Source organism: Ixodes scapularis, unplaced genomic scaffold, assembly GCF_016920785.2.
Source record: "Ixodes scapularis isolate PalLabHiFi unplaced genomic scaffold, ASM1692078v2 PGA_scaffold3__209_contigs__length_174095766, whole genome shotgun sequence".
Lineage (NCBI taxonomy): Eukaryota > Metazoa > Arthropoda > Arachnida > Ixodida > Ixodidae > Ixodes > Ixodes scapularis.
The window spans coordinates 7,777,479-7,793,354 of NW_024609868.1; the positions used below are offsets into that span (position 1 = coordinate 7,777,479).

Sequence of the window (15,876 nt, forward strand, 5' to 3'; positions counted from 1 at the left end):
GCCGAGTTACTAATGTCTCCTAATTGCATCTTGCGTAACATTCACTCGTGACAAGAGAGAGAAAAAAAAAAAAAAGCTCAGCGATTGTAATAATGGTTGTACCAATACATTAGAGCCTCCTCTTAACATGTCCTAACCTTTCCGAGACTTCCACGCACAGACAGTTCCAGACCACGGAGCCGAACTCAAGTTTTGAACGTACAGCAGAGGTATAAAGCCTAACATATATATTCTGTGTGCACATGCTGTGGCAGTAGTATACTGCCACAGGATGTGCACAAAAAAAAACACAAAAAAAAACATACTTTTTGTTGTGTTGTTTGGTTATATTTTTCCGGTTTATCCCAAGGCCTCGCAATCGCACAGCTGCTCAATGGCTGGGGGTAAAAACAGGATAGAGAGAAATGAGTGCCACGAGAGTCGACAGTCTAACCGCAGAAATGTTGTGTAGAAAAGTTACCACTTAAACGCATACAGGCCCGCCTGATATCCAATGTCGCGAGCAGTGGCAACGCGTCTAATTTCTCGCAAGCGGCTGGTGATTTTCTTTTTTATTACCTTAGCTGTTTTACTTTTGGCGTTCAGACGTTTATCCTCTCGACGGCAGCCCTACATCGTGTTCATACTTGCCGACGATTTGGTGAGTAGCGCATTGCGTACTCAGGGTATAATGTCGAACTGTTTCTCTAAAAATGGTTCTACTTTGTTTGCTTTCGTGCAAAGCGCGTGATGCTATTCACAGTGGGCCCTGATAATGTGCTGACTTCAAAAAGGTCCACCGTGAAGTTCCAGCTTGAAAAAAAAACATTAAGTTTTGAAAAATCAATGCCACAAATTATAGGCCCACTAGAATCAATACATCATTGAATGTTTACAAACAAATTGCAATATAAATAAAGTACAGTGATAGGAGTCGTTTGAATTAAAATCAAATTCATATTTCTGTGCCTTTGGAATGTTAAACTGGGGCTGTCGACTGATCGAACTGATAGTTTAAGCCGAAAGCTCTCGGAACGCGCCTCGTTATTGTCCCGAAAGTACAATCGGCGTCATCCGTAACTGCAGCCCCAACTTCATGTTTGAGAGGTCTGAGGCAGGAACGATAAGAAAAAAATAAGATATATTAAGTTTCAGTGTAAGGTTTAAAGATTACAGTGTCACACATTGTTTCGTAAAAACATAACAGCATTTACTTTTCTTTTTTTAGAAAAAAAAAACGCTTTTTCTTTTCGAATTCCAACTTTTTTATTTTTCGCTTCGAGATTCGATTCTTTACCTCAGTGCTATCAGTTTTTTTTTTATTTGACATTGTGTTTGTAACAGCTTTAAAAAAACGAAACAAACAAAAAACGTGGACGATAAAAGGAACAGGAACGACAGGACAAACAACAGTTACAGTTGTTGTCCTGTCGTGTCTGTCCCTTTTTATCGTCCTCGCTTTTTTTAAGCTGTTACATCCACCATGTCAAACTGTTACCAACTGACCCAGTTCAACACCTTGTTTTTTATTGCATGAGATAAGCATCAAGGGGAACATCAAACAATGTGTTGTCAATTTTTTTTTGTGTAAAAATGCTCTTGAGCAACTTCCTTGGCTTTGTTTAAAAATCGGTTCGTGCCTTTTACCGCATTAAACACCGCTTCCAGTTCATTTTTTTGCGTAAACGATTCGTAGACACTTTCAATCTGCGCGGCAAGTTGAACGAAATACACGTACCCTCTTTGGCATCATGCTCTGCGTTCCCGTCCTGTGCTAGAAGCCTAAATTGGCATCGTTATACAGCGCGTCAACTAGCGCTTTTAGGGAACTTTAGACGGGCCGCAAAAATCTGTTTTTCTACGTATGCAGCAAATTACTACAGTGGTGCGAGCAGGTGGTGGAAGTTCACAGTGAAAGCACCAAAGAATAAACTTGCCTTGTTCAAAAAAAGAAGAGAAAAACTGTTCGGGGAATTCTACGCCGCCATTTCGCAGACGATGCACGCGTAGGAAGCATTGCTGCCGACAGATGACGCACTCCGCGTAAAAAAAGCGCCGGCCGATTTTTTTTTTTTTTCGGGATTGTTTGCTATTATAACCTGTGGTTGCATGGCCTCATAATAATGGGTCACATGACTGATAGTCGCAACAACCATGTGGGAGGTCAACCACATTACCAAGTGACTCGTAGTCACGGATGATGTGGGACTTCACGACACCTGACGAAAGGGAAATCGTGAGTCGCGGCGGCTGCCCTAAAGAACTGTCGTTGCAGCTCGTCGTAGGTCAGCGCTTAACTTTTAATTTGGCTCGATAATTCGCCTGAAGCCGAACACGCTGTTCCCTTGGTGATAGAAAAAAAAATTATATCTATCTTAGTCCTGCGGGTTAAATCGAGATACACATGACGTGCAGCGCGCCTCCCGAGCTCGGAAAATCTAATGAATAAACACTCATCACAGCTTAAAACGCACTGCACATTCTGTGTCTCCCATCTATATTTGTCTATATTTGAGGAGGAAGAGATATTGAAATCGTTCAAAACGGTACACGAGTTTAGCCTTGAGTAATAATTTTTCAACCAGGGATGGAACGACGTGAGTTACAACGGCTGCCCCCAGATCAGGACGCCCAACATCGACGCGCTTGCCTGGAACGGCATCCGCCTACAGCGCTACTACACACAGCCCATGTGTACTCCCTCGCGGGCGGCACTCATGACCGGACGATATCCGATTCACACAGGTCTGTATAGAGGCTTAAGAGCAATGGCACGACAGCACACTCGTCGCTTGATATTCCTCCTGCGGGAAAATACTTGCCTCAGCTGAAACAGAAAAAAAAACTGTTTTGCCTATGCACAGGGAGGCAAAATCTCCTGGTTTACACTGCGACTCACAAATAACACCAAGTAAAGCAAAAGCTTAAAAGCTTATTTGAGATGAGCACCCGAAGGAGGATCTAGCTAGGTGTGTGGATGAATTGTGAGTAGCCACGCCAACCAGGAGGCTTGTGCCATTTTCCTCTCTTTGCATAAACAAAATAAGCCGTTTATTTAGGTTTAATTGTTTTATTCTTGACACCTACACTGATAAATTTGAGTAATTTGGGGCGTCAGCACCCTTTGAAAAGTAACAAAGTACATTGAGTAATGGAGTTAAAGCAAGAGTGCAGACTAGCTAGTTCAATATAGACATTTCAACCCACCTTCCAAAGTTCAAATGTCTACATAGCGCCTGTCCTGCATGCTTCGTGTCCTTGTCTTTTTTGCCCTATTTTATATGTTTTACATTGAGAGTCCTTAAACTTGATGTTTATCGCGGGGAGCTTCGTTGTGAGAGCGCTTTTCACGACTGACTAAGTAAGCTGTCAGAAAAAGCGCAGAGATGCTTCAGTCGACTTCCACGAAGGCGTCGTTTATAATATTCCGAGGACATGGGGTTTTTCGTATATTGGGCAAACCAAAAGTTGAGTGAGCACAAGAGAGGAGTAAACATAATTCGTCTAACTCCGAAATAGCTAAATATCTTGAAGAGTATGGTGATTGTGTGGCCGAGTGGGATGGGACAGCGGTGCTATTAAAAAAAGAATAAAAACAATTGTATGAAAAGAGTCCTCAAAGAGATAATTAGGATATAGCTTCTGTTTAAAACTGTGTAAGCCAGCCTTCAATGGCAATCGATGGTGAAACGAAGAAGTTTTATCAAGTGTACCCTGCTTGTTTTTTTGTTTTTTTTTTTGAAAGCGTGTTGGAGGTTTTTCGGAGGTTGGAAGTGAGCTTGGCCTTTGTGTTGTTTTGAACTAGCGGAAAGGTGGGCGTTAATGTACTGAGGGCGTGGTCTTTGTGTTTTCTGTGGCCCTTATGCAGTCGTGTATGCGTTACTGAAATTAAAAAAAAAAAAAAACTATTAAAATTATAAGTACGTTGTTAAAAATGTAAATGATTGAAGTAATAAATTACTGCATCAGAAAGTAATTAAAATGATTACCAGAAAGTAATTGATTAATTTTCGCGTTCTTTTTAAGCTTTTATTGCGAAATCAAAAATGCATACATCTGTTCAATGTGGTTACATTTCGTTTCTTTTCGAGATCGAATATGGGGAGGGGTTTTGGTCGTGGCAAGCCAAAGAGAGTGCAGAACACAGTCGTGTATGCCGCGGTAAACGCGGATCACAACGACCCATACACAGGGAACGAGGCACTCTCGACAGCTCGACAGTCAAAACGTGGCTGAGGGCGTTGACGTTATAATCATTCTGGTATCTTGGTATAATTTTTAGTTGTTTAACGGTCAAAGAAAGTAAACAACGTCTGTGCAACATTGAGGATTGACGCACGGAAATACAGAGATTTTTTTATGTAAGAAATCTAAACTCAATAATTTTAGCTCTTTTGGAAACATATAAGTGATTACTTCTAATTTATTTCTGAAAAAAAAGTAATTGAATTACAACGAACGTTACCACAAAAAAAAAAGGCGATTGAAGCTTTAAAAATTTACAATAAAATGTAGTTGATTATAAGTAATCAGTTTCTTGTAACTCCTCACGTACAAGTCTGCCCTGATGACCATCTTTAAAAATCACGTTTAAACGGAAGCAAAACTTTTTAGAGCGCAGCTCTTAGGGGCCCGTTCCCGGCTTGAGCGGCGTCGCCGTTGGCGTCGCCGTCGCCGTCGGCGTCGGCGTAACCAAGGTCATCCCAAGGTCACGTGACCCCCAAGGTCACGTGACCCCTCCCAAGGTCATCTCAAGGTCACGTGACCCCACGTGACCCCCTGAAGGCCACGTGACCCCTTCCAAGGTCATCTCAAGGTCACGTGACTCCAAGATGACCCCACGTGACCCTTTGAAGGTCACGTGACCCCCAAGTCACGTGACCCCTCTGAGGTCACGTGACCCCCGAGGTCACGTGGTCGCCTCCCCAAGGTCACGTGACCCCCGAGGTCACGTGACCCCCAAGGTCACGTGACCCCTTCCAAGGTCATCTCAAGGTCACGTGACCCCACGTGACCCCCAGGTCACGTGACGCCTCTGACGTGACCACGTCAGAGGCGTCACGTGACGTGGCGTGACGTGGCGTGGCGTGATCACGTGACGTGACCCCCAAGGTCACGTGGGGGTCACCTTTGGGGTCACGTGGCCTTGAGGTCACCCCCAGGTCACGCCTCCCCGAGGTCACGTTACCCCCTCCCCGAAGTCACGCGACACCCCCCCCCCCCCGGAGCATATTAAAGAATGAGGGGAGGAGGAGGAGAAGGGGGAGGGGTCTACCCTCCCCTCAGTACCCTTCACTCCTCCTCCTCAAGAGCTGCGCTCCAATTCGGCGTTACAGGGATTTGTAAACGGCTTTCACTTTTTGTTTGTTTTTTGAAAGCGTATGGCAGGTTTTGGTTGGTGGTTGGAAGTGACCTTGGCCAGTGTGTAAATGTACTGAGGGCATGTTTTTTTTTGTTTCCTGCGAACCATATGACACCCTTTTGTAGTCGTGTGTCAACTGTAGCGAACTTTCTGGCCGCGTGCAATTGGAGGGCGGTGTGGAGATGACGGGTATAAAAGAAGTGTCCTGAATAAAATTTAGTAGCTGTGTTTGAGACGTCTTGCGTTGTCCCCTCTTTGCAGCCTCCGTCTTGGGTTTTAGAAATGTTTAAAGGGGTTATGACACGAAAATGAACGGATAGATTATTCTTGAAATGGAATGCTCATACGCTATTTAGGGTATACACCATGTAACGCGATTTCTAGAGCTTTGGTAATTGCAATATTCAATTTACCAATTTTTATCGTTTTCATCTAGCGACCAGGCAACACTGCCCAAGTTAGTCACACCATGGTGTCCACAAACCACGTGACCATGAACACTCTCTCATTCTAGGCGCCTCCATTCTCGTCCAAGCTTTCCTCGCCGCGGTACGATCAAAACCGCTCACGCAACTCGGTAACCCGAACGCTATTCTCGCTCACGCCCCCATGATCTTCCACCCTGCACGCGCTTGCGAGACATTTCCGGACGACGGTGACCACGGCGAGTTCGTCCGCCACTCGTCGTCGGTGGAGCTGGTCGCCAGCGGGTCGTAGTCAGAATGAACAGCTACCAACATCTCTTGATAGCAATCACTCTCATCGCCGCTGCGATCAATGCCCAACACTTCGACAAGGCGAGCGATGCCGTAGACGTAATCGTCACGGACAAGCATGCTCGAAATGTGGAAGGTAAGCGAGGAAGCTAAAGCTCGGGACGCCAAGAGAGCCAAGCCAAGTGCGTGAAAGGAGACACCGCGCTGGAGGCTGGTTACGTAGCCAGCCTCCCGCTCCGCCCGGATCTGCCCCTCCGAGGGACCCGCATATAAATCGATTTATTTACAAAACTATCGCGCCATTTTCAAAACAAATTAAGCAGGATTATAGGAACATACAATGGGTCCTAGCAGTATAACTACCTCATAACTTATTCTTGGCGTGCCATAACCTTTATAAGGCGGGACACTACCCAGAAAAAAAAAAAAACATTTCTGCACGAAAAAGACGATTTTTAAAAATACCATATTTCCATCAAAACATCTAGAGAATTTTCCCAGAAAGTTTTATTAGTTCACAGTGCATTGTTATTTTGTTATAAATTATGTTTGGTTCACCAATGCTATAGAAAAGGTAAAGGCTGGAGCACTTTAAACGGATTTTACTCCGTAACACTTTTTGGCATAAATTCCACTTTAGGAAAAAAAACGATCGTTTGTTAATGGGACAAAAGGAGAGACTCGCTCATTGTTTTTCCAACTGAAATTTTATGTGCAGTGCAACTGTGGAATAGCTTTTTTACTTTCTGGGTGACTTTTATAGAATATTTTAAGATTTTGTCGACGACATAAAAGGCAAAGAAGTATTTGATTTTTCACTGGTATGTTACCATCATATAAATTACTTTTTGGAAATTTTGTTTTCTCAGTTGCTTCCTCCAGACATTCCGCTGCATATCAAGTGAGAAACGTTGGATATTACATTACTTTTCTAACGATAGTTTTCCTAAACAAAGTAAGTGTGTTCCTGATAAAAACAACTATAATTTATTTTGCAATTCATCTACACGGATGAAACTTTGCACTACATTCCTTCTCGCCTTCCTCGCAACTGCCAGTATATATTTTAAACGAGAGGTCTCCTCAGGAATTCAAATTAGGGGGTTGTCTAAATTTTTAGAGGGGGGGGGGGGGGGGGGGGGGTTAGTGGGGCATTGAGAATAGAGGTGTTGCTGCGAATTAAGGGGGTGCCTTCAAAAAAACAAGGAGGGGGGAGTGTACAGCCCCCTGGTTGTCGTGTAGGAAACTAACTGAGTGTAAATTTCCTTCATATTCAGCCAAAAGTTCAAAAGTCGACCATCTTGGAAAGTGTCCCTCTTTAAGTACGTTACTCGTTCCTTTTCTACAAAAGTAACTATATACGGCGCTTGTTGCCAAAAAATTAAATAAATAGAAGTAACTTGTCACTATGTAGCCCGTTACTTACATGTCTGCGCGAAACACATGTGAGCAAGAATTGCGTCGTGTCGCGCCGTCGCTATGAAGTGGCCCAATGCCGTGCTGTCCGGGGTAGTGTCAGCGACGGTTCCTGTGGTTACACTGCTTGGATACGTGATGCGACGTGATTTTCGCCAACACGTGTTTCAGGCAAAAGTTGTCCGGTGTTACACGGTACTTAGACCTAAAACCCCAACCTTTGATTCCAGTTGAAACCGAAACTAACTAGAAAGTGATGTCATGTTATATTTTTTAAAAAGGGATGCAAATGAATTGCATACGCAATTTTCGTTCATTATAAACGTTTAACACAAAATATAATTAACTTCTTTTCTTTATTTTTAGAGTAAAGAAAATATAATTAGAACGTTTTACACGAATTCAATCAAGAAAGACATAACGAATGTCTTATCGGCACCGAATCACAATGGCCGTGCTCGCCGAGCCTGGGCTTTTGCGACGTGCCGTGATCATTTCAGCGGCAGGTCCGGTCACGAATCATATCTCTTTCGACAAGTTTCTGTTTCAATGATATCTACATATCTCACCCAATCTTCCGCAATCATAAATGCTTCGCTTGTACTGAAAAAAAAAATATGCTGCCTATATGTCTTACACCCAGAAGCTAGTTAGCGTAAATGGGCGTCTGGTGTCTCAGCTGTAGATAACATATTTAGCCAGTGCAGCACAACCGCTATCCTGGCGTCTTTAACGTGTACCACGCAGTAGTGATACACGACCACACGCCGGTACGATACTCATTCAGATCGAAAAGCTGGCCATCGGCGGCAATGCGGTGGACGCCGCCATCTTTAGCTCTATTCGGGCGAACCCCCCTCAGTTAACTGAGGTAGGCCAGCTCAGTGGAACCCAACTGTCGTTAGCGGTTCAATGACAGTAGGCGCCGCAGCGTAACTCTGGCCGATCGCGATTGACTCAACTTTTGTTGGCTCAATAACAGTTGAGAACGCTCGTGTAATTAGGGTATAATGCCCCTTTTTCAGAAGCGTTTTAAATACCTTCAGGCAGAAGGACTTGGTAGATTCAGCGAATCATGCTCACGATCCCGGCTCTGTGTGTGCAATTTTATTAAGGCTGTAATATCATTGTGTAGCTTTCCATGCCGACTGAACCTCTAAAATGGAGTTTAGTATTTAGAAATGGGAGTTCATTTTTGGATTGTTTCTTTTTCTTTAGTACGGAGCTCCTCCTGATGCTTCCAAATATTCCGAAAACATTATTACGTTTTAGATTTAATAAAACGGCTAACTTGAATGAACAGGACACTTACTGCTTAGCATCCCAGACATGGTTAGGCAAGGAGTGAATTATTTTAATTTTGTTGTTTTATTTAACTACCGCGACGCTTAAAAAAAAAGAAGAAAAAAACTAGCCATGTTTAACGTTTGTCCACTAAATATTTTGCGACAAGGATGCATGTTAAAGTGCTTGGATAACCAGTATGAAAAGCTTGTATATTTATTTTTAATTATTACTGGCGAAACGTAGTGGCTGTAATTGACCTTACGTGTACAGCAAATTGTGCAAAGCACTAGCTAAACCGGGCGTATATACGTAAATGACTCCTTAAAATGCACTCCTCTGTTTCCCAGAAGAATAGTTCATAAAGTGAGTCATTCATATTCCTGGATCAGAAGAAAAAAGTGTACAAGGAGAAGGATTACAAAAGACGGGGTTTATTTAGTCTAATAATTTTAAGACCCTTGTATGCACGGACACTTTGGAGCCTAATTTTTTACTCATAAATTGTAACACGTCTGCTACGTGTAGGACAGCCTGTGCGCTTCCTCTTGACGCCTTTCATAGACTACTGACTTCACTCCAATGCACAAGTAGTGCATGTGACCAGTGGATGATCTTCAGGTTTGTTATCATTGGCTGTAGACAATAATAGGAGAAAAAGCGGAGTAACCATTTTGATGCTAAAGCCTGGGAAATAAATAAAAGATTGTTTTGTGCTCAGATTTTTTTTTTTAACATGCAAGGAACAATTAGCTTTTCATACGCTAAGAGTGCACACTGCGTTCAAAGGGCTTCAATACGGTACTTAATTTGAGAATGTTTCAATAAAAGTTTTTTTGATAACAATAAAAAATGTATAGTTATAATGACGAGACAAATATACATATATTTGCCCAGTCTTTTCTCGCTGTCTATAGCTCGGAACGTTCCATTCCTTCATAACGGGGCTGAATATACGAGTCATGGTCGCTTCCCGAACATTTTGTACATAGATAAACTTATATTTTTGACATAACTCCGTAGCGTTTGTCTTTCTAACAAATTTCCGCGCAGATTGTGGGCATATTACACGTGCCTCTGTCACGTCTTTGTTTGAACGTTGCAAAAGCTACAAGACCGAGCTTTGTGCTCTGAAATGACCTCTGGCACAAACGTCCTCGTCGAGTTCACAAGTAGTTTAAGACAGCATGCCCCGCGCTTTTAGATTCATCCTCACTCGCTCTTAGGACGGAACACAGATAGTCTTTTGCAGGCACGTAGCCAGAATTTTGATTCGGGGGAAAGGGGGGGGGGGGGGGGGCGGGCCCGCTCTTGACAAAATGCTGTATGAGGAAGAGGAGGAGAGGAGGCCCCAGCAAAACAGAAGATTTCAGGGAAGAAGGGGCGCCCCCCCCCCCCCCCCCCCCCGGGCTACGTGCCTGACCTTTTACATACGCGCAGTGCGTATAATGTGCACATGACCTCACGCTTGTATATTAACAATGAGTTTATGTATATATATAAAGCGGAGTGTTAATATAACCAGGGCCGAAATGAACTGAAAATGAATAGATGCATTGATATTTGTCTTGCTCAATTGAATCCAGGCACGCAGCACTTCGTCATCCTGCAGAGTGAACCTCGCGGACTTCCATTGCATTTCAAGCTTCTTCCTCAATGGTTTGGTGACCTGGGATACGCCTCTCAGATGCTGGGAAAGGTAGAAAATTTTATTTCAGATGTCTGAAGTCTTTTGGACATTAACCACAAGGATCAAATATTTACAGTGGCACCTGGGATTCTACAAGAAGGAGTACACCCCGACAATGAGAGGTTTCCAAAATCACATTGGCTCCTGGGGTGGCTTTGTAGACTACTACTCACATCAAAGCGAATCGGATATTTTAGGGGTATGTATCGCCACATAATTGTCGTTTTCAAACACAATTTCTTCGGCATTTAAGTTGTTTCTGACTCATTTGTAATCTCTGTTTGTGCATCATTACCAAGACATCAGCTGTGCAAAAGCACAAGAAGGGAAAAAATGAATGAGCGAATGATTAATTCAATGAATTTTACCGACTATACATACATTTAAACTAGCACAGTGCTGTGAACGTGATACCAACGACTCTTGTATGTTCATGGTTGGTCTCAGAAGCATATACAAAGCAATAGAAGCTAGAAGGGGGAGCTAAAAATATTCTTACTGAAACGCGAAACAGATGTTAAAATGTTGGGTGAGATGGGGGACATCTCCACTATGGTTTCATAAGCCTATTTTGTTAGATAAAGATCGATTGAGATAAAATGCACAAAAACTATCACAACTTCACAACTTGTTGTGTTTTTGTTGGTCTTCCTTCACTTAGCTGCAGTGTCTGATCAGTACTTTAATTCTGTTTTAGACATTTTAGACAGTTGGTAAAGCCAATAATTCGTTACAGGGTATTTTCGAAACTTAGTATGGCAGAAAAAGTGAAATAGAAATTAGAAATTCCTAAATAATCAACCTTTTTTAAAAATTTAGTCTTGATTTTATTCTTCCAGGGGCAATTTATAGGACTCGATTTTCATCAAGGTCTGTCAGAGGCCAGAGAGTTGAATGGCAAGTACTACACCCAGCTCTTAACAGAAGAAGCTACCAGAGCCATCAAAAACCACCCTCTGGGAAAGGTGCCTGAACATGCTGCTCTTTCTAATGGCCGCTAGCTTTAGACCACCATGCGTGCTGCAGTGAAACGAAACTGCCCAACTCGTTTTGTACAGTGTTGTTTTGTTTTAGAATGAGAAATGGAACCACGCCTCTACAAGGTGTCCCACCAAAAATTGTACAGTTTCTTTTTTTTTTTTACTGCAAAATTAAACTCTGCATTACCAAATGCTCATTCTCCGCTCAAACGTAGCCCTAGCGGTCTCAACTAGATGTCAAAGTTTCTAAACTAACCGTTATATTATTCAAAAGTTATAAGTAATTTTCTTAAATGTTCAATGGGAGAATGTCTGTTTTCGTCCGTTTTCGCCAGTCTTCGCCAACTGGCGCCATAAAGCGCCGTCTAACTTAAGAGGCCAATCGGCCGCATTTTTCCATTGAAAATTTCAAAAAATCGCATATAACGTATAAATAAGATAACGTTTGGGGGTATAACTTTGGCAGCTGGTTCGGACCTCTTGCGCTCCATTTGGACGGTGAATAAGCGTTCGGCAATGCGTAGTTTATTCTTGCGGTGAATAAAACACCGTAAATTTGTTTGGGGGACGCCCTGCACATTATTAGAAGGTTCTACTAAGGCTGCTTACTGCGCTCTACGATAGAAACATAAAACAACTACAATGCAGAAAACAACAACGATTAAAATGTTGACGTCGGACAACGACGAATTTACTTTTAATTTGAAACATTTCTTCGGGCTGACCGTCCGCTACTGAGCTCAAGTTGTATACCGCAATGACTGGTTCTGAGTTCCTTACGGGAAAGTAATCGCCACAGACACATATACTTCACTCACCGCTAAGCTTATAGAACAGGGGGGCTACGTGCTCACCGGACCAATGCATCAACTGCCTTTCATCGCCTGTCTCCATTGTTCGTGCGAAAGCAGCAGCATCCTAACAAAAGAAGGCTGCGTACAGTCTCCTATGGCTTCGCGGAACGTAATCCCACTCTGATGGTGCCAGCGCAGCGACAGGGTCCGAGCGTCCTCCGGTACTGGGCAGGACGTCTAGCCGAGCCTTGAGGCTGCGCTCCTGTCCAGTGCTTGTGCGCTCACTGCGATAACGTCGAAAAGTTAGTGCTCGTACGGCTCAGAGAGCAGAATGACGTGGTCACAAGCAAGTAGATTTTGTTGGCAATCAGGTCAGCTGAACACGGAAAAACAAGAACACGAAGGCAAGGACTGGGCAATCACAGAACTAACTGACTTTTACTTTTTTTCCTCATCCCAGCCTAGGCCCCTTCATTCTTCGTCCTGCGGCACATTAAACACATTTATAACAACCTTTTAGCCTACTACTCAACGGGGTGTGGCAAACCGGAAATACTGGCGATCTCTTTCGTGAATCTTCTCCTTTTTCTTCAATCGCGAAAGCCTGCACTTCACGCGCGAAAGAGTTTTTGATCATGTGAAGGAAGGCTATGCTGGTGATCTCTGCATTACAACCACACGTCTGGCAATGAGCTGACAAGTGTCCCGCTGATGTACTTTTCACCGACGCTGCGTGCTCCCTTGCTCTATCGTTCATACATAATCCAGTTTGGCCGATGTAGCTCTTCCTGCAAGAGAGGGGAATATTACAGACGACCCCTGTTTCGCATTGGGCATAGCGTCTTCTATGGGCTGTGTCAGATATCGGCTGTTGATCACGTCCTTTGTTGACCCTGCGGCACAGGACGTATGCATTTTTCGGTGCCAAACAAACAACCTGAATATCTTACCTGCCTGTGATCTTTTTTAGTCTGTGGGTGACTCATGAATGTAGTATTTTTTAGTCTGTTATCCACAGACTAAAAAAGATCGCAGGCAGGCAAGATATTTAGGTTGTTGTCCTACATTAGATCGTGAAGTGCCGGAGGCTTTGGCCATTGAAGAAAAAGGAGAAGATTGTGTGAGCACTTATCAATTGCGACTCACGAAAAAGAACGCCAGTATTTGCGGTTTGCCACACCGCGTTGAGCGGTAGGCTAAAAGGTTGTTTTAAATGTGTTTAATGTGCCGTAGGACGAAGAGGAAAAAGTAAAACTATGTCGTTAGTCAGCGGTCTGGTTGTCCAGTCCTTTCCTTCGTGTTCTTGTTTTGCAGCGTGAGCTACACTGGCCGAGGTTGAGCAGTTTCGCGTGGCTCGCATAATGAGCCGTGCTCCGTGCTGCGCATGCGCGAAGAGCAGTGACGTCACACGGAGCACAGCTGGCGCGCCGGAGCCGCCGCGCGCTCCGCCGCAGCCGCGCCCGCCTCGCCGGTCTGAGCATTTCAGAGGAGTGACGTCACAGCCGCGGCAGACGCACTGGCGCCGCCGCGTGCCCAGCTGTGCGGCTCCGTTGCGCAGTAGCCAAGCCTGACGCTGCACCGGAGCCTCTTGATAGCGCCTCTCATTTTGTGCGCATAAGCTCACGCTACCTATATCCTGGCATAGCCGAGCTAAGCCACCGCAATTTTTTTCCGTGTTCAGCCGACCTGATTGCCAACAGTATGTGCCAACTAGCGCAACTGAAAACCGTAAGTAGATTTCATCGCCCCATCATTTTAGTTGTCAGCGGAGTACACGGCCAGCAAGTATTTCAAAATGCGGGTTTGGATCATCGGAACGCAAGGAGGGGCACGCCGATCCAAGGACAACATAGATAACGTGTAGGGAAAGCACGACGACGAGGCAACCAAGCTCGCGCTGTCGTTGGTTAAGGTTTGGGGAAACAAAGGCAGGTAGAGAGATTTGGGGAGTCTAAACAAACGCACAAGGCGCGCAAAGAGCAGACCAACTTGCATGCCGTATAGTAATCTATACCTCAGATAACACAGAAAACTATGGGTGCGTAGGATTGGATAACAACACATAGGCGATACGTTCAGAAGAGTATTATATATATATATATTTTTTTTTTGTAGAAGAGCTTCTCAGGCCAAGCTCCAAGCATTTCGCGTGTTTTATGCGCAACCGTAATGCTCATGTTTCTCTCGTTATGTCTTTTACGCACATTTAATAAACTTTCTTTCCATCACAGCCCCTGTTCTTGTATCTGGCCCATCAAGCACCACATGTTGCTAACCCGCAGGATCCTCTGCAAGTTCCGAAGAAATACAGCGACAAGTATCGTGACATAGGCTCCCGGAACAGAACCCTGTACGCGGGTATGCCTTCTGGACAATTAGAGCTAGTTCGTGGCTTTTTTTTAAAATTGCATTTAGCCAATAATGCGTTATACTGCTAGCCTCTATCGTTCATATCTTGTGTCACGGAAGAATGACACACGACACGTTATGGTCCTCTTTTATTTTCTTGAGGTGAATTATCTAGCGGAAGCCAGGGCAAACTTATAACAATTCAAGAACTGACAAAAACGAGAAAAAAAGCTTTACTCATTAACGTTTTTCTTATTGACTGACACGTTTCAATCAGCTTTTTAGCACTGCCTAAAATAAACCTTTAAGGTTCTTAGAGTTTAGGAAAATCATTTTATGATTCGTGCGGATGCGAGGATAAACGATAGCTTTCAAGGATCTCCCTAGCCGAAATTAAGACGCAAAAGCGAGCAGGAAGCCCCGTTCTGAAGAGACGTTACACACGGCGGTGGGAAGCCCTCGAGGTGTTGTTGCGCTGGGGAGGAAATATGAAGTGAAACAGTATTGGGTGTGCTCCATGACGCACGGGTCACTGTCTCATGAGACCTCCAGCAGGCGTGAGCCGAGTCTATGAGAAACAGAATATACCTTTGGGTTAGGTGCTGTCAGCGTTATTTCGTCACGTCACGTTTACGTCGCGATCTGTCATCAGCTCTGGCCAGATGGTGCTTCTGCGCGCCATTTGTTCTGAGTCTTGATACCGCTTACCAAGACAGGCCTCTCACTTTACTGGCGTAGAGCAGCATTGTGTTCTTTCAAATTTACAGACAGCCGCGACTTGCGCTTAGGGCGTGCTACAAGGCTCTAATGTAAAGCAACGTGTTAAAACTAATAGTGAAAAGATTATTGAGTAGGTTTTACTTAAATAAGTCCCCAATTGGCATTTAAGAATAGTGTCCTGTAGCCCTCTATGGACGATATTGGTTTTTGATACGGTCAAAATAAACAACGTTCTCTATGCCTGGGACGAGGTTAGAAACGAAAGATATCAGTGCTCATCCTATCCGAGTACGCAGGATAGGGATCAATGACATCACAACAAAGCACGCTTCAAACTAATTAACATAAATGCTCGAAGTATTGTAAATAAAGTTGACCTAATTGAAAACATTTTTCTTGAACACGAACCGGACGCTATGGTAATTACAGAAACGTGGCTACATTGCAATATTCTAGACAGTGAAATTACACCATTAAATTATACTATAATTAGGAAAGATAGGGAAGAACTTGGCGGAGGGGTAGCAATTTTGATCAAAAGCGATATTGTATTTACTGCACTGGATGAGGTTCAAGATATCAAAGC

The 15,876-nt window shown here is 43.8% G+C and overlaps 1 protein-coding gene across 1 annotated transcript in view; it reads left to right on the forward strand.

The window, feature by feature from the left end:
* Nucleotides 1-493: 493 nt before the first annotated feature.
* LOC8039292 (arylsulfatase B) overlaps nt 494-15,876 on the forward strand; it is a 29,769-nt gene continuing 14,386 nt past the window's right edge. Inside the window, exons 1-6 of the mRNA XM_040208203.3 lie at nt 494-640; nt 2,565-2,724; nt 10,344-10,456; nt 10,524-10,646; nt 11,287-11,412; nt 14,453-14,579. Of these exons, the coding sequence (XP_040064137.1) occupies nt 494-640; nt 2,565-2,724; nt 10,344-10,456; nt 10,524-10,646; nt 11,287-11,412; nt 14,453-14,579 (796 nt within the window). The remainder of the gene's footprint in view (nt 641-2,564; nt 2,725-10,343; nt 10,457-10,523; nt 10,647-11,286; nt 11,413-14,452; nt 14,580-15,876) is intronic.